The sequence below is a fragment of the Gallinula chloropus genome (genome assembly GCF_964237585.1).
Source record: "Gallinula chloropus genome assembly, chromosome: Z".
Classification (NCBI taxonomy): domain Eukaryota; kingdom Metazoa; phylum Chordata; class Aves; order Gruiformes; family Rallidae; genus Gallinula; species Gallinula chloropus.
In genome coordinates this window covers 88053374-88075746 of record NC_140089.1, presented here as the reverse complement: position 1 = coordinate 88075746, position 22373 = coordinate 88053374, and the positions used below count along the sequence as shown (strand labels likewise).

Genomic DNA, 22373 nt, shown 5'->3' with positions numbered 1-22373 from the left:
AAGCGTTCCGCAGCGTTATGAATATTTCAGCAAAACCTGTCAACCAAAAAGACTGGTTTATGGATGAAAAACCTTCACCCCCACATCACCAGCCTCACCCCTCAGGGAGAGCTGACCACGGCGGGCGCAGGGCCACAATAGGCTAATTGCCAGTCACCTCGTTAGCGCGTACGGCGGCGGATAAATATACTCTGGGACTTGAAATGTCGTTGTGGGGGGGCTGTCCTGGCAACATAATGAAGCATGATCACAAAGGCAGAGGGTTTGTCACTCATGTTCTCACTTCACAGTATGGACTTGTTTTGGGGTGGGGTGTTTTTTTTTAATGTGAGGTTGGGGAGGGGGGTGGTTGGGTACGTGCTGGGAGCAGTTCAGCTAACGAAGGTCGTGCAGGAGTCTTGTCAGTGTTTAGAGAAGGGGAGCAGACAGGGTTGAAAGGGAAATCGGGGATGAAAGAGAGGGCTTTGGAAGTTGGGGGTTTTAGGGATTACGCCTGTCACACCACGGTGGATGTTGAAAGCCCAAGCTGTGAAAAAAGAGGGCTGCAGGGTATGTTCGGGTTTTGGGGGGTTATTTGAACATCTTTGAGGTCATAGGAGTGGGATGCTCATAGCTGATGTAGAATTATGAAGGTTGGAGGGGGCTTCTTGGAGGTCATTTTGTCCAATATCCAGTTACATCCCTGCTCTGCCCAGGAAGCCTTATAATCTCTGTGAGGCTCTGATCTTATGTCCTCTGCTAAGTGACCTTGGGATCCCCTAAGTGCATTCTACCCCTTTTCCTGCACAGAAGTGCAGGTTGCCTGCCCAGATCTGGAACTTCTAAGACCTCTTGATTTGGCTTTGGCCTAAGAAGATGCCAGAGGAACAGCAAGAGTTCATGTCCCATGCCTTGGCCACAAAGCTAGGCCACCACAACAGGCACAATATTGAAGCTCTCTAGCACAAGCTAATGAGCCTAAAGAGAAAAAGGGCATCCAGGAGAACCTCCCTGAAATGTGGATGGAGTCACCATGGGGTCAGTGATGGTGGTGGGCAGTAATTTGGGATAAGAGCAGAGCCCTTGAGGAAGGCAAGGAGACCAATGCAGAGCATATCAGAAGAGCAGGGCCCTAAGGAGGGAGGCTGTCATCCAAAAACCCAGTTGTGGGAAGCTGGGATGGCACGTGGAAGATTGCTTGGATTCTGGGGTGGCTTTGGGGTACATTTGGCCTTGTGGAGGGGACAGCAGACTTCCTAGGAAGACTTGGAAGGGTTTGAGGGATCATGTGAAGAGTGGCTTCCATACTCAGAAGAGGAGGAGCCAGTCAGGGTTGATTTTTCAAGAGACTTTAATTATCCTCAGAGGAAATGGAAACCTCTCTGAAAAATGCAGTCAGGTATCTGTGTCAAAGCTGGATGAGGCATTTCAGGCTGTAACTACGTGTTCTGTGGGAGTGCTGCAAGTCTTCCATACACTTCCCAAGTGTCATTCCTGAGTAGAGGCTGAAGTTGCTGTAGATATCCAGGTTCCCCTGTAAGGTGTCCTGATGCCTAACTGCTTTCTTGCTTCTGCTTCTGCTGTTGGGATAAGGGGAGGAATGGAAAAACTAGTGAAAAAGAATTTCCATTAGCACAAACTGATTTGAAAAGGGCTTGATCAAGAATGGGCTGGTTGGAAGGGTTGATGTGTAAATCACACCTTTGTTGTCCATGATTTGTTATGGATCTTAGTGAAATACTTTCTACTGAGGAGCAGCATAGCCCCGAGGCTGCCAGAGGAGGATGTATCTAACCAAGCCATGAGCTCCCTCGTGTTCTCAAATGCTCTTGTGGCTCCTTTTTGTGGTTTATGGCACTTTGCCATTGTGTTCTACCATTAATCTGCCAAACACATTGTCTAACACTGTTCAGAAGGTGCTCTTTAACCTTTCCTCTGTCCCTTCTGTCAAGTGCCAGAAACGCTGCAGTCTGCTGCTAGCAGGTGGGTTCTCAATCCTGCCTCTCTCTGTGCATCTCTGTGCACTCAGGTATCTAAGCAGATGTGCTTTTCTGGTCTGGATTTGCTAATTCTTTGAACTTCAGAAGTCAGCACCTCGCATTCCTGCGCCGCATGGTCCTGCCTGGGGCAATTTCTGCTCCACCAGCAGATACACAGAGGTTGGACCTCTGGGCTTTCCTTCTGGGTGGGCTGCCTACCCCAACGGCACATCACCTCCCCTAGGTTGTGCTGTCAGCTTCCATGACTGTGAAGTCAGGCACATCACTGTTGGTGGAACGTGTCTCTGGAGCACAGCTCTGTAAGCCCAGGCTCTTTTCAGGCTTTCATGTGTATTGGGTGATGTGGAGAAAATAAATGAAAATTTAAATAGCTCCTATTGTGTTTCCATAGAATCCCAGACTGGGCTGGGTTGTAAGGGACCCCAAGGGTCACAGAGCTCCAACCCCCCTGCCACAGGCAGGGACACCAACCTCCAGGCCTGGAGCTCCACAAGGTTACCCAGGGCCCCAGCCAACCTGGCCTTGAACACCCCCAGGGATGGGGCACCCACCCCCTCTCTGGGCAGCCCCTTCCAGCCCCTCACCACTCTCTCTGGACAGAGAACTTCCCCCTAAGATCTCATCTCCCCCTTCCCTCCTCCAGCTTCACTCCAGCCCCCTTGTCCTGCCAGTCTCTGCCCTTTAACAAGCTGATTCCCCTCCTGTTCCTCTGCTCCCTTCAGGGACTGGGAGGCTGCAGTGAGGTCCCCCCACAGCCTTCTCTTCTCCAGGCTGACCCAGCCCAGCTCCCTCAGCCTCTCTTTGTAGGGGAGCTGCTCCAGCCCTCTGAGCATCTTCATAGCTCCTCTGACCCCTCTTCAACACTCTCACATCTTTGGAGCCCCCAGATCTGGACACAGGACTGGACAGTTTTCAGGGGGGTAACTTTTAGATCATTGGATTTGAATGGACCTTCATTGCTTATCCAGTTAACTGTCCTTCTCTTGGAGGGGATGGTTTGAAGGGACCTCACCCTTTAGTCCAAACGTCTCCAAACCTCTTTTCACCTGCTGGGTGGTCACGATGGGTTCTTGACCCAGGGATGCCTCTGGGCTTGTGCCTATGGGCTGATGCTGGGCTGCCCTGGGTAGGTTTGGTTTCAATTCCAGTCACTCCTGGCAGCTCAAAGATCGGTGTGTGGAGGCATGAGGTGATGCTGGGTGGGATTGCATTGCCTGACTGATTCTGTGCAGAGTGATGGGTGGAGGGATGGTGAGGACAGGTGAGCAGAAACAGGGACCTTGTGAAATTACCGATCTAAAGGGGATAAAACCTCAGAGATTTCCATACAGTATTTGCAAAACAGTTGGCTTTCCTCTTCCCCACCCCCTAAAAAAGTCTTGTACTGATGAGATAGTCTCTAAATAACTTTCTCCCTGGCTTTAAGGTTTTAAACTCCTGATCCAGTACCAAAAGCTGATATAATAGTACAGATAATGTCCCTGTTAATTTTTATCTGCAGGGCTTGGTCCCTACCAGGTGCTTCTCAGGCAACTAAAAATACCCAGGCTGCACAACGGTGAGCAGGATGTGGTGTGGGAGCTGCAGAACCCTCTTTCTGAGAGGCAGGGGCGATAACTTTGAAGCTCAGCTCTGAGATAAGCAGGGATTTCAGCAAAGTGGATGGCCTGAAAGAGAGCTGGTGCAGGATAAACCTGCTGTCTGCAGCATCAAGCGGCTCAGGGGGCTGCTGTGCTCCTGCCCTGCACCCACATCCTGGTCCTGAGTAGGGAAGACCTAATGATCACTCCAGACAGCGTGTTTTCATCAGCTATAGTTCATATTTGTATGCAGAAAAAAAAACCCATCTGCATTTATATACCTCCACAGCTTAACTATGCATGTCTGTCCTGCATGTATAATTGCATAAACAAGTGCCTTTCAATATTTATATCTAATCTGTATTATTTCTGGGTGTACCCATAGCTTGCCACGCTTACAACTGTAAAACATAAAATACTCTTGGGATAGCAGGGCTTGCATGAGCGACTTGCTGTGTTAATTCAGCCACTTCTTCCAGTTAATGGGGACAGGCAGGAGCTGCTCCACCCCATGTCCAGAGTGCTTCGGGCTTGTCATGAAATCAAAGGTTCCTTCAGAAGCAGCCTAAAGAGAGGCTTCATCCTCTCTCTCAAGTTTTCCTTCCAGCCCTTTGCTGCCCCTATTTCCCCTGTCACTTTTAAAAATAAAGGTCTGGGTAAGGACCTGGTGGATGATCCAGAGCTTTCCCTGAAGCTGCACAAGTGTTCTGTGGCTTCTAGGCTTTGCCCCATCTAATTTTCTGTGTCACCTAACGCTTTTCTTCTGGCTCTTCTGTTTTTCTAACGTAAATAATCCAGGCAGGAGGGATGAGGATGGACCCCCCCCCCCATTGGCTGTGGTCCCCAGCCCTTCACATATAACAACTTCACTCCTCATTTCCTTTGGATTTTAGGAATTTTGCTTTGTGTCAAGCTTGGTTGCACTGGAAAAATACAAACCAACAGATATTTGCAGCCACAGTGCTTTCCTTGTACACCCTTGAGTCTTTTAGAAAGCTTTGGGGAGAGTTTGGGACCCAAGCATATCCTAAAATAGGAGTCTTTATATGAACTATACTCATGAGAGTATTAGAAGTTGCAATATATTGTTATATGCTGCTGTACAGCTAGGTATCTGCTTATGAAATAACGAATATATATTTTTTTTCCCTAATCTTGGTAATATATTGCATTAAGTTAAGTTGACAGTGATGTAGTGGGTAAAAATTGCAGGCACTGGGTAGGAAAGTAAGGTCAAACCCTCCCTGGGTTGTGAAAAGTAGCCCATTCCCTTCCTGCACAGAGGTTTGGGGCTTTTTTGACTTTTGGGGTTTTTTTTTTAATTTGTTTGAGTCTCTTTCTTTTAGTCATTGCAGCTGTTTGGGATTTCTGTTCTCTGCCCCAGCCTCCCAAAGCCACCTCTTGGGCAGCACCTGATACTGTGGTCAAATCCTTTCAAGTGTGGGTCCATGTAGGACTTCACACCTCATTTTGGCATGAGCAGGACGCAGGAGGAAGATTTGGCATCCAGGAGGTTTATGGTGTGGGTGTTTGGCTGTGTGGGAGGAGGACATTGGGAATCATTGGGATGCAGTAGGACAGGCATGTGGGTCTGAGGTCCCAACCATGTCTGCAGCTGGGGTTAAGGCATCCTGTGTTTGGGACCCCAAGCCTGCTGAGAGGCAGAGGTTTCACATCAATCATCACTTTATTACTCTCTTAATTTTTATATTTACATTATATAAAATACAATTATCATTATTAAATTAAACTATCGTTATTATTTAGGATGAAACAGAACAGGACCTCCTGCATGTTGTCTCAGTTGGCAGTTCGGGGAACTATTTGGTCTCCACAAATTGCATTTAGAAAGTAATATTGGTGCCTGAGCAATTAGAACAACTTAAGTGTGGAAATGCTTCTTTAATTATTTTTTTTTTCCCCTGCAAGAGCTATTCTGACTGTTGGAGCACAACCAGCATTTGGGTGTTTTTCACAGGAAATGAAATTTTAGTGTGCTTGTGAAGAATATACGTGAAAATAAGGTAGCACATGCTGCTAGGACTGGGGGGTGGAATGTACTGAATCACAGGATCACAAGGTTGGAATTGACCTTTAAGATCACTGAGTCCAACTGTACCTGTCCTGTGCTGAACCAGATCCCTGAGCACCTCATCTCCCCTCTGTTAAACACACCCAGGGGTGGGGACTCAGCCCCCTCCCTGGGCAGCCTGTGCCACAGCCCCACAACTCTGCCAGGGAAGAACTTTGCCCTCCCAGCTGAGCTGCCCCTGCCCTGGGGCAGCTTGAGCCCATTGCCCCTTGTCCCATCTCCTGTCCCCTGGCTGGAGAGACCATCGCCCACCTCTCTGCACCCTCCTGGCAGGGCAGGGGAGGTGGGGAGAAGGTCTCCCCTCAGCCTCCTCTTCTCCAGGCTCAACACCCCCAGCTCCCTCAGCTGCTCCTCAGAGGATTCACCCTCCAGCCCCTTCCTCAGCCTGGTTGCCCTTCTCTGGACTCACTCCAGGTCCTCGATGTCCTTCTTGTAGTGTTTGTTTCTCAGATATTCCTGCATCCTGTGTGGATTACAGGAAGCCTAGAAAGAGAGTTCCTCCAAAACTTCCCTGCACCTCTTTAGTAGGCCTGACCATGATTTTTCAAGTCTGCTTTTCTCCCCACCCAGCTTCCCAAAGGCACCGACCAGAACTGGCTGCAGAAGCTGTGCGACCACCATGCCAACAACTCACATTTCCAGAAGCCCCGGCTGTCCAACACCTCCTTCATCATCCGGCACTTCGCCGACACGGTAACCGGGACCCCATCGCTGGGGCCTGAACGCAGAGGGTGGGAAACACATGGAGGGAAGGAAAAGCAACATAAAGAGCAATCAGCTCATAGCACCGACGGGCTGGTTTTTGGTGATAGGCAGGCTTGGGTGGGCCTCATCTCAGTTGAGGGCTGGGATCTGGATCAGCCTGGAGGACCTCATCCCCAGAGCTGTTGACCTAAGCTTTAAGTAGTGCTTTGAGTAAAGAAAAATCCTCTTTCTGAAAGCCAAGGCAAAATGACTGCATGGAAGGGCAGCTTGACTGAAAATACGTTGGAAAGGGAAATGATTCGTGAAGAGTGGGAGCTGCAGGCATGTGCTGGATTGACCCAGGCTGGGGGGCTGCTCCATCACTGCCCTCCTCAGATGGTCAGGAGGAGATAGAACAAAAGACTCCTGGGTCAGGATAAGGACAGGAGAGAGCACTCAGCAGTGACTGTCATGGGTGGAACTGACTCAGCATAAAAAAGGAAGCATCTCATGTATTACACAATGAAATCAGAGTCGAATAATAAGAAATAATCCTAAATCTTAGACCCTACCCCTCCCTTCTTCCTGGGCTCATCTTCACCCCCCCATATCTCTCCATCCCCCCCAGTGACACAGGGGGATGGGGAGGGGAGTTGGGGTCAGTCCATTGCATGCTGTCTCTGCTGCTCCTTCCTCCTCAGGGGAGGACTCCTCACCCCCTTCCCCTGCTGCACCGTGGGGTCCCACCCACAGCAGACAGTCCCCTGTCCCTTGCTACCAAAACCTTGTGATGCAAACCCAAACCAGGGCATTGCTAAGGCACAAGGAGAAGGGAGAAGCATGTGAGAGGTGACCCTGGGCTGATTCTGGGGGAGAAGATGCCCACTGTGGGACTCTGGAGTCCCAGTGTCTAGTGCTGCAGGGTCTTGTCCACAGGCTTTAGCTTCACTGAAACTCTGATGTGACAGGTACCACTCACACCAAGTAAAGATCATAAAAGTTTGCAGTTCTCCAAAACTCATATGTGTTAGAAAGACCAACCTAGGGATGTTTCTGAGGGGACAGATGACACAGGGGTGCTGCAAACTTGTGTGTGCAATTCTCCTAACTAGGTTTGCTCTGGATGTGAGCAGCACTTTCCTTGGCAAAGGCTGCTGCTTGCCTTCCCTTAGGCATGTATGTGATTTTACATGTGTCCCTCACAAATGTTGTCCCATTGACAGCTTTGCCTTACTGCTTTGTGGTCAGTCATTGCAGTCAACGCCAAACAGGAACCATAAAATTTTCATCTGTGCTCTCAAAATCCTTCCTGTACTCCCCAACCTCCACAGTCTCAAAAGCAACAGCTCTACAAGAGACACAGCCAGGAGATCCTTTGAGTTTTATTGATTAGCTTACGAGGAGCTCAAGAGCAAACAAAAGAGCATGTAGATGGACTGATGATCTTAGCATTTTTACCTCTGGTTTCCATGGAAGTGCAGTTGGGTCCCATACAGAGCAGTTTGATGACTAAGAATCAATTAGTGTTTTTGTTTAGGATTTTGCTTTCAGTCAGATTCACATTCTTTGACAAAAAGTGACCTTTACATGCCAGTTGCTCCCTCTACCCTTTCCCCCCCTCTCAGGTTTTTCAGGGAGACAGCTCTTGTCCCTGTGTGATTGGACTTTATCTTCTAGGCTGCTTCTTTTGCTTCCTGCTAGGTGCAATATGAGAGCAATGGATTTCTGGAGAAGAACAGGGACACCGTGCACGAGGAGCAGATCAACATCCTGAAAGCCAGCAAGGTAAAAGCAACGTCTGGTCCTCCTGGTCAGAGGTAAATCAGTGCTGCTGCTTTCCAAAGCATCATATGAGCCTTCTGCTTGCTGTGTGTGGCAACACGTAGGTGCCTCCAGCCACCAACAGCAGCAAAAGAGGCAATAACATGGGATGCAGAGGAGGGAGTAAGGGAGGAGAGGAGAGTTCCGTGTGTTGTGGCTGCACCCAGGTGTGGGGATGTGGGTGGTCCTCTGCTGCCCTCTATCCTGGTGTTGGTATCCCATCAAGATGCCTCACAGAAATCCTGTCCAACCTTGCTGATCCTCTTTGTTGTGGTCACAGAGAGCAAAAATAAGGAACAGCCAGTTGTGGGGCAGTGTAAATGGCACTTGGCTCTTGCCCAGAGGTCGGTTTCCCACCTGGCACTGAAGGTGCATGTGGAGCCACAGGAGATCCTGGGATTGAAAGCCATGGAGTTGCCACCCTTCTGTATGGAAGTGGCTGCTGCCTGTAGCTTTAGCCCATCAAGCTTGGCTCTGCGACTTTTAAATTACTTTAATAATTTTTAATAAAAAGTATGCAAAAAATAGGGTTAATGCACAATGCTGGAAATCTAACATGAACTCTGAGATATTCCATTGCCATAGAAATATTTCACACTGCCAATAAGTATTATTAACAGATCAACATGTATTGATGCTGTCACTCATACATTGCTGTGAAAATTTCCCCTCCCAAATATTGTAAAAAAACACTTGTTGCTGCTTGCTTCAGTGCCAACAGAGATGTATTGACTGACCTCAAATACCAAGTTTCCTGGTAAAGAGCTTTTTAGTGCCTGGGGTTTAAAGTCTCTGTTAGTCCCCAGAGCTGTTGGAAGCAGGAAAGAGGTAGCTGTGGGGTGTACTGGCTCTTCTCCACGAACAGGCATCCGTACTGGGGTGGGTTGGCTTAAAAGTGTCAGTGAAGCAGACTTTTAGGGTGTTTCAAGTTCATATTGTTTAAAACATCAGCACCTCTCCTGTGAAGCCAGGCTGGGAAAATTGGGCTGGTTGAGCCTGGAGAAGAGAAGGCTGTGGGGACACCTAATTGCAGCCTGGCAACACTTACAGGGGTCCTACAGGAAAGTGGGAGAGGGGCTGCTCACCAGGGGGTGCAGGGACAGGACACGGGGTGATGGGTTCAAGCTGACAGAGGGCAGGGTTAGGTCAGAGGTTAAGAAGAAATTCTTCACTCTGAGGGTGGTGAGGCCCTGGCACAGGGTGCCCAGAGAGGCTGCGGAAGCCCCTGGATCCCTGGCAGGGTTCCAGGTTGGATGGGGCTTGGGGCACCCTGGTCTAGTGAGGGTGTCCCTGCCCATGGCAGGGAGGTGGAACTAGATGGTCTTTGCAGTCCCTTCTATACCAAAAGTGTTCTGTGATTCTATAAAACCAGACCAAAAATGCCTCCTGCAGTCTTGAGTCTTTCATTGTCAATTAAAGTATGAAGACTTTAAATGACCTTAATCCTTCAGGGGCAGCTCTCTTCATAAGAAGTCAGTAGGAACATCTGCACCACCCAGCAGACAAAGTCAAGACTGCACAACTCTGGGGCACTGTTGTTTCTGCCAGAGCTTATGTGTAGTGTAGGGAAGAAGTATATCTGCTTTTCCCCAAATCATTTCAAAGCCTCCTCCAGCACAGACCAGCTTGTTAGACTGCATTATTATTATTATTGTTTGCATTACAAATTTTGATTCCCCACTGCATGTTGCAGGCAGATGTGTTGCATGTCCAGATTCCCCCTCTCTGTGCTACCCTCCCTTTGGTTTATGCCTGGGTGTGACCTTCCCAATGGAAATATTACTCTTTTTTAGGAGCATTTTAAGCAGGAGTTTGTTCCTGGCAAAGTAAGGGAAATGAGAATGGGAAATTAATTCAGCAGTGTCAGTGACTTGCCCTATGCTTTGATGCCTCAAAGCCAGAGTCCAAACTCCCTGGCCTTGGTGCCCCTGAAGCAGGGATCCTTTATTGCAGCTCTGGGCACACAGGGGATCCATCTCTCCATATGTGTGTGCCCATTAGAGCCAAACTTCTACTGATACAGATTAACCCTACAGATTCATTATCATTCCCAAGAAAAGGCTGGGCTATGCCAATGATTCCTGAGAAGTCACTGATGTGAATCCCCCACGTGCTCAGTGACACCCAGGGGTCTCTCGGTGACCCCCAGGGATGAAGGCTGAACGCCCTCCTCATGCTCCCCAGGGCTCCTCTCCATGCTTATCTGGGCTCCCAACACCTGCACCAACTAGTCAGTTTTTGCTGAAAACAAGACACACTCTGTGTCTTCATTGGTCCTCAGTCTCATTGTTTATCACTCCCCTGTCTCCTGCCTCCTCCAGTTTCAAGGCTGTTACACTGGTATGGCTGAGTTTGGAGCTGCTTTCATCAAACAGCTCCTGTGATTACAGCCAGACTCTGCTAACATCCCAAACTAATCTACTCCTAAAAACACACCAATTCTCACTTCTTTACCTTCAAAGCTGTTTCCTTTGCATTGTTATGGTGCAGTTTTGCAGTTGCTCTCACAAGCAGCTTACACAGTTACAGCTCTTTTCTCCTGAACTAATCTGTTCTTAAAACCATGAACATTCTTATATTAAAGTGACATTAATTGTCTCTTATTCTGCACCTACATCAGTCTATGCAGCATGACTACATTTCATTGAATCATTCCCCCCTTTTCATTATCCTCACAAATTCTTTTGTCATTTCAAGTCACACTACTCTATTGCAATGCTTCAAGAAGGATTCACCTGTTCCTACTTGATGCCTTCTTTTATTTCTCCCCCATCCCCGTATGTTACACAGGTCTGTCTATAACACCACAAAGGACACTGAATCCCCACACCAGAAATTAGAAGTAAAATACTTCTCAACATAAGAAAGGTGAAAAGTTGTTTGAGCCAGGCAAAGTTTGGGAGCCAGGAATAAAGCTTATTCCAAACTTCTTTAAATCCCCACCATGGATCAGTTGGAGCTACTTGGTGAAGAATCTTTGTTGGCTTCCACATCTTATTTAAATCTCTTTCAATTTCTTGTTCCTGATTTGTATGTGCACAACAGCTCTGATTTATTGCCATGCACACACCTCCTTCTTTGGCCAGGAGCAGATCTAAGGCCATCTGATGGTGTCTAACTACCTTACTGAAGGAGGAAACTTCTAATTGCAATCTGTGGATAGCATCACTTGTGTCCCTTTGGAATAACTCCATGCTAGCAGATATATTAACTATAGCTTTTTTTCACTGAATCAGCCTTAGCAATTAATCCACACAAGGATGGCAAGATGCTCACTTCTCTCATCCATGGGGGCACTTGTGAGTTTAATAACTCTGAAGCTGAGCTTTATTAATGCCTAAGTCACGATCCCCGTGTGTTTGGGAAGCTCACACCTTCCCCAGGGTCAAAGCTGGGCATGATTAGAGCTTACTAGAAACACCGGGTAACCTGCAAGAATAATTTAAGCTGTGTGATGAATTATTTAGCCAGTGCTAAATTTGATATTGGAGGCAGTGCTGCAGAGCTGGCAGTGTCTGGTAGGGATTTCTGTTTGACTTCTCCCCGTAGCCGCTGTGGAGTAGGTGCAGAGTAACTTACTGGGTTAGTGTGTTGTAGGGTGGGGAGGATGGTGCCACCTGCAACTTGTTCCTTAAAAAGAGATATTTAAAAAAAAAATATGCTGAAAGGAGCTTGTTAACAGAATCACCTCATCTCCTTTGTGTGTTTAAGGAACATAATGTAACATCAGAGCAGGTTAGGCTTTGGTTTAATAGCAAAAAATGCCTCACCAAACCCTGCTCGTTGCACCTGGTTTCCTTGTCCTTAAAGCATAGGGTTTCTGTGCCTTGAGGCCAAAGATTTGGGCTTGCTTGGCCTGGAAACTAAGATAATGCTTCTGGGGGCTGGACATTAGGAAATGGAGAATTCATGGAGGTGGCTCTGTAGGTGACACCAAAACCTGCATTAAAAACCCACTTGGCTCTAAGTGGTAGTTTGGTGAGCTGCTGCCTTTGAGACATTTCTTTACCAGCATGGCAGCAGTGGCTGCCATCAGCCCATGCTGATGCCATACTGTCCTGGGAGGAAGAGCAGTGCTTCCTTTGGTGGGAACATCCTCACTGCAAAGTCCCCACACCCTGATGCCCTCCTGCTTTCACTCACCCCATCGGCTGGCAGATTCAGTTTTCACAATTTTTTAAAGGATTTGTTTTCTTCTTTCTCTCTCTCACCTGCTATGTGCCCTCCATGGGTATGAACAAACCCTTTTCCCTTTTGCTGTTAGAAGCCACAGAGTTTCTCTGAACCACCAGCAGCAGCAGTGCTGGATCTGCCACTCAGACGTGCTGATTTGACTAAAACTCACAGTTGTGCTGCAAAAAGGCTGCACAGTGAGGACTTTCTCCTGTACTCAGGCCTGCTTACAGTATTCCCTGCATTCTTCTCTGTGTCCCCCCTCTGATACACAGTGAGAACACTCTGACAGGGCAAGGATTTAAACACCCCTCTGTCAGCAAGTGCCACGGTGATGAAGCACTCCCATCAAGGTGGAATTGCATTCCACTAATTAGAATGCGCTTAGTGCTGTCAACAAGATGGTGAAAGACACTTTGTAAAGCAGCTAATTAGTTTTGTTTTGTGCTGGTCAGCTAAAACAGCCGAGAGTTGATGTTCTTTGAATTAAGGAAACCCATTTGAATACTGATCAAAACCATACAGGCATGCTGTTAAGACATTATATTCCAGTTTTCTTTAGTCACACAATCTTCATTACCCAGGATGTGGGGAAGGCTGAGGTACCCAGCACTTTTGTTGCCTCAGTCTTCACCAGCAAGGGCTCCAGCCACACTGCCCAGGTCACAGAGGGCAGAGGCAGGGACTGGAAGGTGAGGAACCATCACTGTAGGAGATCAGGTTTGAGACCATCGAAGGCACCTGAAGGTGCACAGGGCTGTGGGACCTGACAGGAGGCATCCACAGGTTATAGAATCATACAGTGTGTAAGGTTGGAAGGGACCCTTAGAGATCATCTAGTCCAACCCCCCTGCAGTGAGCAGGGACATCTTCACTCGATCAGGTTGCTCAGAGCCCCATCAAGCCTGACCTGGAATAAGTCCTGAGGCTCAGCCACTCTCTGTCCTAGCTGGGAAGTCATGGCAGTCTGGTGAAGTTGCCACTGCCTTGAAAAGGGGGAAAGGAAGAGACAGAGAACTGTAGGCCAGTCAGTCTCACCTCTGTGCCATGCAGGATCATGGAGAAGATCCTCCTGGAAACTACTCAGGCACATGGGAAATACAGAGGGGATTGGTGACAGCCAGTGTGACTTCACTGAGGGCAAATCCTGCCTGACACATCTGGTGGGGTTACAGCGCTGGTGGGTAAGGGGAGAGCAAGAGATCATAGAATCACAGAATGGTCAGGGTTGGAAGTGATCTCAAAAGATCACGCTGGGGGGAAGGGATGTCATCCAGAGGTCCCAAACCAGTCTGTGATTCTTCAGTTCTGTGAATGTAGCAAAATTTTGACTCTGCCAGTTGGGAAGGAAGAGTCTCTCCTTCTTGCTTACCCCCATCATCAGTGCAATGGATTCTGGGCTGCTAAAGATGATCCAGTTACACCATTTTTGCTTTACACCAGCAGAAAGCTCACCTCTGAGATTCTTGTCTAAGGTTTTCAGTGGAGCAAGCACTTCTGTTAATAACAGCAAGCGGATGGAGGGGTTGATGGCAGCCCCAGCTCTGTGTTGAGAAGATATTTCAGAACCTGAAATTACTGCCCATGTTTTTGCCACGTTGTCAAGCACAAGACGGTGAAGCAGAGCCTGTGTTGGATGTCTCCCAGCATCATGCACGTGTCACCCAAACACCCCCTGTTTGCAGGAGGCAAAGCACCCGAGCTGCTGACATCTCATCAGAGCACGACAGCTGTCACCTTGCCTTTTTTTTGGGGGGTAGAGGGTTAGGCAAAGAAGGTGCAAGCCTTTATTCTGGTAGGAGCTGAGTGGGCTGGAGATGTAAAAACAAAAGCTGTGAGTGTGAAACAGATCTGTACTAGGGGCTGTCTTGGAGCCTGCAAGCAATTTGCTAATGTAATGCAAACAGTTTCCTTTCCACAGTGGCATTTTAGGCTGCTGTCCTGGGAAAGCTGTGGAAACAGCCTTCAGAACAGGGGCTGGAAGTGTCCCCACCTCATCCCAGGGGTGTGTCAGAGAGCCAGGGAGCCCTGTGCAGCGTGGGGCCATCCGGTAACGTCTGAAAAGCAGTGGGGGATCTAATTAATGTCTATAAGTATCTTAAGCATGGAATGCAGGGGGAATTAGTCAGCCCCTTTTCAGTGTCTGTGGGGACAGGACAAGGGGTGATGGCTGCACAGGGAGTTCCCCCCCAATGCGGGGAAGAACTTCTTCCCAGTGAGGGAGCCCTGGGCCAGGCTGCCCAGGGGGTGTGGAGTCTCCTTCTCTGGAGAGATTCCAGCCCCATCTGGATGTCTCCCTGTGTGATCTGTCCTAGGGACCCTGCTTTGGCAGGGGGTTGGACCTGATGATCTCTCGAGGTCCCTTCCAACCCCTACGATTCTGTGATTCTGTGAACCCCTGCACTGTCCTTGGGACCCTAATGGGGATACAGCCAAGCTTGGTCTCTGGAGGAGCCTGGGATGGAGGGAAGAGCTCTGTGTAGTGCTCCTCTGCCTTGTGTTGATGTTTCCACATGGATGTGTTGGGGCAAGGGGAGCGTGATGCTGGTGTCGTGTCCCAGTGATGCTCTGGACCGGGCATTGCCAGGGTGGCATCACAGGGTGCTTCAGCAGTGTCACTGTGTGAGCCCAGCTCAGCTTGGTGATAAAGTGGAATCCACCTCCTGACAGTGATTTTCCTTCTGTTTAAGGATTTACTGTCTGGATGTATGCACAGCTGTAGCGGAAACCAGTGTGGGTGCATAGCTGGGTTAGGGATCTGAATATTTATCAGCTCTGCCAAAGAGACCAGATTTATTGTGACTTACTCAGTATTCAAGTTTCCACAGACTAATGCAAATTTGAAGATCCTGTCCTTTAAAAAAAAATAAATAAAAGAAAAGCATTAAAAGCATTTACCAGCTCACCTGTTCTCCTGTTTATGAAGCGTAAATGTTGCTGCTGGCATGCCAGAAACCCCAGATGCTGCGGTTATGAGGAGCTAAATGTGGTGCTGTCAGGGCTGCTGTTGCCTTGCTGGGTGATGCTGAAATGCAGGTGATTAGTGAGGAAGTACCAGTGTCTCCTAATTGTTCAGAAAAGCAAAGGTGCCTCTGGGGTGGTGGTGGGAGTGGGCTGCTGTTTGTCCTCATGTGGAGTCTCCGTTCCTGGGACGTGCGCTGTGTAGGCAGCATCTGTGCTGCCATCAGGAGTGGATGAGTAGCTCCAAAGGAAGCCTGGGTGGCTCAGTTCATGGATGAGAAACTTCACATGAAGTTTCAGAGGGTTCAGAGGAGGCAATGAAGATGATTAGAGGGCTGGAACACTTCCCTTGCAAAGAGAGGCTGAGGGAGCTGGGCTGGGTCAGCCTGGAGAAGAGAAGGCTGTGGGGGGACCTCACTGCAGCCTCCCAGGCCCTGAAGGGAGCAGAGGAACAGGAGGGGAATCAGCTTGTTAAAGGGCAGAGACTGGCAGGACAAGGGGGCTGGAGTGAAGCTGGAGGAGGGAAGGGGGAGATGAGATCTTAGGGGGAAGTTCTCTGTCCAGAGAGAGTGGTGAGGGGCTGGAAGGGGCTGCCCAGAGAGGGGGTGGGTGCCCCATCCCTGGGGGTGTTCAAGGCCAGGTTGGCTGGGGCCCTGGTCAACCTTGTGTAGCTCCAGGCCTGGAGGTTGGTGTCCCTGCCTGTGGCAGGGGGGTTGGAGCTCTGTGATCCTTGGGGTCCCTTCCAACCCAGACCAGTCTGTGATTCTATGATTCTGTGTGTTCAGGAGGTTTTGTGCCTTGGACAACACGGCCAAGATGATACAGCCCTTCAGCTAGCCATCCTTTTATTTTTTTCTTTTTGCTTGTCTGATTCAATGTGCATGTTACAGGGTTTGATGAACTGCAAAGCAGAATGGCCAATGGTCCTCCTGATGTGGTTTGTTGTGGGCAGCGCTTCTCGGTTTCCTTCTATTGCCCTTCCTTTTCTAAGATGAGAGGAAACTAACCATAGTGGTGTGACTGGGGTGGGTTCATTCGGCCAAGAGTTGCTCAGACATTCTCTTTCATTTTAGTATCAAATGGTAGCAGACTTGTTCCAAGAGAAGGATCCTGCACCCACCACTTCCATGCTAAAGGGAACTTCCAAAATCAACGTTCGTTCTGCCAGACCCCCGATCAAAGGTGCCAATAAGGAGCACAAGAAAACGGTGGGGCACCAGGTAACGTATGATTTGAGTGACTCAGTCAACAGCAGGGGAACAGGGCAGGTGAATCCAGGTAAATTTTTACAGTTGAGATCTTATTTCTTTGGTTGGAAGCAGGGATAGATCAAAACCCTTTGACTTTCTCATGGTGTAGGATGGGAACAGTTTGTTTGTTGCCTTTTGGAGACCACCTAGCAGTGCCTCTGGAAGAGCAGGCTTGAGTAGTCTTGACTGGAAGCAGTTTAGACGTGGTCTAAGGAGGGTGAAGGCCACTCTGGCATTCAATGGGCTGTATCCCAAAATACTATCATGCTCATAAACTGAAACAACTTGAGAAAAAGAGCATTTTTTTCTTTTCTGTGGACAAACAGTGTAACAGGAGCCTGGAGAGGTTGTACTGTCTCCACCCTTGGAGATTTTTCAAGACCCAGATGCATAGAATCCCAACCAAACCTTTGATGCTCTTGCACCTCATGGAGCTGGAAACCCTCATCCCACCAGCTCTTTTTCTGATTTGCCCCTACATGTCCTGGGAGGACATGGGGAGGGTCACGCTGTGTCTCACCTAGAGGCTGACATGGCAGGTGGCTTTCAGCTCCTTCACCCCTCCTCACAAAAGCTTTTGGGCTTTTGTCTCTGCAGTTCCAGAACTCGCTGTGCTTGCTCATGGACACCCTGAATGCCACCACCCCTCACTACGTGCGCTGCATCAAGCCGAACGATGGGAAGCTCCCCTTCACGTAAGTGGACTTTCAGATGAGCAAATCTCTGCAGCATTGTAGCAACAGAGTGAGCTTTGGACTCTTCTTCCTGTGTAAAGAGGTTTCCCCCTCTGTAATGCTGTTCCTGTAACTGGAAGGTCCCTGTGGTTCACTGGAGTTGCTTCTCTTGAGTTTCATTATATGGTTTTTGTGACCCTGAAATGAAGACTAATGCTGGTCCTGGTTCTCTGCTAATGCTGAGCATCCTTGCTACGAAGTAGTAGGGTCTTTGTGCAATTTTGTCTTAGAATTGCTTTGATTTAAATTGATACAGGGCTAAACAGTGAAAAGCAGCAGTGAAAGAAGTGAAAAGAGGGGAGAGAAGTGGCACGCTTGCAAAATGGTCTTGGTGCCTCCAGAATCAATGTGGAAAAAAGTAAAGATGTGAGATGTGACTCGTATTAACTTCAGGCAGGTTTCCAGGGGACTGAACAGCTGAGTCAAAAAGCCAGCCTTGATCTTCCTCCGTGGTTCAGAGATGTATCCCAAGCTGTGAGCGTTGTGAGCAAATAGCTGTTAGCCTTGTTTGACCTCTTAGATAATGTATTTCTGCCCAGTTTTGTTCCCTGTCACTCCAGCAAAGCTTGTCCATTAGTATGCAGGGACCTAACAGATCTTGTGATGCCTTCTAAAGGCCCTGGCATAAGCTGCAGGTGGTGACATTTAGGGAAGGGCTACAACTGCGACCTGTAAGCAGGGAGGCATTTCCCCCCCTCTGATCCGCTGCAGTCAGAGTGCAATCTGAGTGCAGGCGGAGGCGGCTCCCACAGCGTCCTGCAGAGGAGGATGAAGCATCCTTGTAAACAGGCTCAGCCTCTGCCATGCTTTCCTGGTGGAAGGAAACATCCCCAGCCTTTCACTGCCTGCTCTGCCCCCATACCTGCCCCAGCTTTTGGGCACGGGAGTTTGGAATAGAGACCTCCTGAGGTCCTTTCCAACCTGCACTGCTCCCACTCCTGCTTTACCTCTTGGTGCAGAGGTGAGGTTTGTTTCTTAGGGGTGTCAGGCTCAAAGCTTGGAGGAAGGATTGGCAGCACCCAGAGATGTTGGCTGTGCCTGGCTGCAGGCTGTGTCTCAGAGTGATCCACTGTGAGGAAGACTCCAGAGAGAGAGAGATGTGGGGGAATCCCTGACTCCTGCTTGTACCTTTGACAGTTTTCCTTCCAAATTCTGTTTCAGGCAGGGTTTGTGATCCTTACGCGAGTCCAGGCAAAGGCAACCTTCTGGGTGCTCCTGCTTTGCCTCACCAAAGGAGGAGTTCGTAATAACCTGTATTTTCCCACTTTTAAGCTCTTTATTTCAGCCTCATCCTGCAGCTGCCCTTGTCACTAGAGCGAGTCCTGGCTTTCCACGCCGATAAATCGCTGCAGGCGCTCTGGTTTTCACATTTCACTCCCACCAACCAGACTTTCTGCTGCAGAAAGTCCCCCTCCTGTACAATGTAGATTTTCCTGGGATCTTCCAGGACTGAAGCTTCCCTGTCCATCTCCCAGTCCTGTTCATTATTTATTGTTATGGAAATTGTACCCTTGCACGCTCCCTTGAAGCGAGTGACAGCCAAGACTGATTTTTTTCCACCCTGCATCGTGTTTGTGGTGTTGTAGTGAATAACTTGCTGTAGATTTGACAGGTCCAGGGAACCTGGAAAGGCACTGAGCAGTGGGGGGACTACTTGTTATGCTGCTTTTGCACAGTGGGGGCCGAGCAGAATTATTCATGCAGCCTTGACCTGTGGGTGTAAATACTTTGGGCTTCAGGAAGGGGCAAGCGGGTACCTGAAAAGCTTTTGTTCCTCACCATTGTTCTAGAAGCCTAACACATCAATGGACATCCACATCTTATGGGTCAAAACTTGATCCAACGACCTCTTCCAGGTTGTAATGTGTTGACTTGGAGAGCTGGGACCTCTTTGTGCATTGGGTCCAAGGGGTGGAAGGAGGGAGAAGTGATGGGGAAAGCTGGTACCTGCACTGAAAGTGGGTTTGTGGCAGGAGCCAGAGAGTGCCCTGCCCAAGTATTCAACTGGAAGTTGGCATGAAGTTTTTTGGCACAAATTGCTGATGCAGATGACATGCCAGTGGTAAGGGGTAATGCCAGCTAAAAAGAGGAGGGCAGGCAGCTGAGAGCAAAAGTTCCTTGAATTTCTGGATGATGCCTGCCAAAGCTCTTGGCCTGGAATAAGAGCGCTGCTGTTCCTGGTTAACTTAATGGTCTGCAAACCCCTGGGACCTGTTAATTATTTAGTTTTGGTGTGGAATTTAATAGATCAGAATTATTTTGCTGTTGAGTTTTATTTCTTTTTGAAAATACATTGTTGCCCTTAGAGTTGCAAAAGTAATGCTCTCTGGTTCATCGGGGAGTTTATGGTGGGGTAGCCTGTTCCCTTCTTTGCTGTAATTGTGATGCTTTACACAGCTGAGTAGATTGTGGGTGTAGGGACTAATTGTGACAGATTGCCATCCTGTCCCAAGGGCACTGATAGCAGGGCAGGAGCAAGGTCTGTTGTGCTTGAAAAGCACAGCGCCTTGTGACATGGAGAGAAGAGGTATGAGATCTATGCAGCAAAGCAGGGTGTGGGATCTGTGGTTCCACTGAGGTTTGGCTATGGAGAGAAGCTGCCCAGGGCTGTGTGGTTTTCCTCAGCCCCTAGACTAATGATGAGTTGGGTTTAACCCAACTCAGAAGCGAATTCCTGTCCCCAGAAGAGCCACTATCAGGTGGGTTGATGATGTGGGCTCCTTCTCGCTGTGTTAACCCCTATCCTAAATGTCATTGCAGTTTTGATCCAAAGAGGGCGGTGCAGCAGCTGAGAGCTTGTGGAGTGCTGGAGACCATCCGCATCAGTGCATCTGGCTTCCCATCCAGGTACCATCCAGGGAATTTGGCATGGGGTCGTGCTCCTGGTCTGCTCTTAGCCAGTTCGTTATCTGGGGGAGGGAGGGAAAGGGAAACACTGGTGTTTTCAGGTCAAACAGGATTTATGTAGCTTGGTTTATATCCAGGATAGATTTCCCCCCCTTTTTTACATACATTTTTTTTTTAATTTTGCAAAATCCTCATTAGATCCTGAGTTACTCAAATCTGAGAGGTTTGTTAGCAAGCAATGGGCTGCAAAGTGGGTCTGCCAGAGGGCAGTTGTGTTCAGTGTTCCAGCTGGTGCTTTCAGCTGGGGCCTGAGAAGTAATTCACTGCAGTGAAACCTCTGAAAATGCTCATTCATGGCAGATAAAGGCAGCCAGCTCTGATTCCCATACAGAGCTGGACAGCAAATAGCAAAATCATGGCTATATATCCTCTGTCTTGCCTGGAAGCAGGCATTGCCCTGGAGGACTTCTTCCCTGCTTGCCTGAAGCTCCCCATACAAAAGCTCCTTGCACTGTATGTTTTCCTTTTCCCTTTCCCTTTCCCTTTCCCTTTCCCTTTCCCTTTCCCTTTCCCTTTCCCTTTCCCTTTCCCTTTCCCTTTCCCTTTCCCTTTCCCTTTCCCTTTCCCTTTCCCTTTCCCTTTCCCTTTTCCCCTTCCCTTTCCCTTCTTTCCCCTTCCCTTTCCCTTCTTTCCCTTTCCCTTTCCCTTCTTTCCCTTTCCCTTTCCCTTTCCCTTTCCCTTTCCCTTTCCCTTTCCCTTTCCCTTTCCCTTTCCCTTTCCCTTTCCCTTTCCCTTTCCCTTTCCCTTTCCCTTTTCCCCTTCCCTTTCCCTTCTTTCCCCTTCCCTTTCCCTTCTTTCCCCTTCCCTTTCCCTTTCCCTTCTTTCCCTTTCCCTTTCCCTTTCCCTTTCCCTTTCCCTTTCCCTTTCCCTTTTCATTCTCCTTTTCCTTTTCCTTTTCCTCTCCTCTCTCTCCTCTATTTTTTCTTCTTTCCCTTCCCTTTTCCCCTCTCCCCATCCCCTTCTCCCCATCCCCCTCTCCCCATTCTCCTCTCCCCATTCCCCTCTCCCCATTCCCCTCTCCCCATTCCCCTCTCCCCATCCCCCTCTTCCCATTCCCCTCTCCCCATTCCCGTCTCCCCTTCTCCCCTCTCCCCTCCCCCTTCTCCCCTCTCCCCTTTCCTTTCCCTGGCTTTGGGCACCTGCTACAATCATCATTTCAGCCAAAAATATTTGATTACACTCACAGAGAAAGAAAACAAGGGTCATAAATTATTACTGCAGACTTCCACGCCGCGCATCCGGAGCATGCTCAGGCTTCAAACTCCTGCATCTTAAAAAGGAAGGGTTACGGGTGGAGTGACTCTTGCTGATTGTGATGCAGAATTCAACAGAGGGGTTTTTTTAGGGCCTAATAAATCAGAAAACATAAACTATAAATAAGCCCTGAGTATGACAAGGGCAAATAATTCTAAAAAAAAAAAAAGCATCAGTTGCCTTCTAGTGCCAGGCAGCTTTGTGTTAATGTCAGCACAGCCTTTTGATATGGGACAAAGGAGTTATAAATACGCTCAGTGAAGAGTCGGCTGAGCGTGATGCTCAACGCCATGAGAAACTCCCTGTTCCTATTTTTGGGGAGGAGTGTGCTGCCTAGCAAGCTACAGAATGCCCCTGGCCGTTGATGGTAGCTTCTGTACATCGACATGAGACGGTTCTGCTGTGCCTGTGTGAAACCTCTGTTGGCTGGTGACCTCCACAGACAGGCAAAGAATGGTGATGGGACAGGAAAAAGAGAGAAAAAAGGGATTGCAGAAATCAATTTCTCTCTCCTTTGCCAATGTGGGAGGGTGGCAGAGAGGTGAATGGAGATTTGGGGCCTCCTCTGGAAGTTCTGGCCCCGTTGGAAGGTTCAGCATCACCTTTGGCTCTGTTATATGATGTCTGTGAGGCATTTGTAGAAGTGATAGAGAAGAACGTGATAGAGCACAGCCCTGCAGAGAAGGACTTGGGGTGCTGGTGGACAAGAAGCTGAGTAATATGTGCTCACAGCCCAGAAGGCCATCTGTATCCTGGGCTGCATCAAAGGGAGCAGGGCCAGCAGGTCAAGGGAGGGGATTCTGCCCCTCTGCTCCACTCTCGTGAGACCCCACCTGAAGTGCTGAGTCCAGCTCTGGAGTCCCCAACATAAGACGGACATGGAGCTGTTGGAACAGGTCCAGAAGTGGGCCACCTCTCCTATGAAGACAGGCTGAGAC

General features: G+C 48.9%; 1 protein-coding gene across 1 annotated transcript in view; it reads left to right on the top strand.

Annotated features, from left to right (window-relative positions):
* Positions 1-22373, top strand: part of MYO5B (myosin VB) — a gene marked incomplete at its 5' end in the record, with an annotated part of 171587 nt that overhangs the window by 84030 nt on the left and 65184 nt on the right. Inside the window, 5 exons of the mRNA XM_084278155.1 lie at positions 6222-6344; positions 8037-8120; positions 16364-16510; positions 17138-17235; positions 20035-20121. Coding sequence (XP_084134281.1) covers positions 6222-6344; positions 8037-8120; positions 16364-16510; positions 17138-17235; positions 20035-20121 — 539 coding nt within the window. The remainder of the gene's footprint in view (positions 1-6221; positions 6345-8036; positions 8121-16363; positions 16511-17137; positions 17236-20034; positions 20122-22373) is intronic.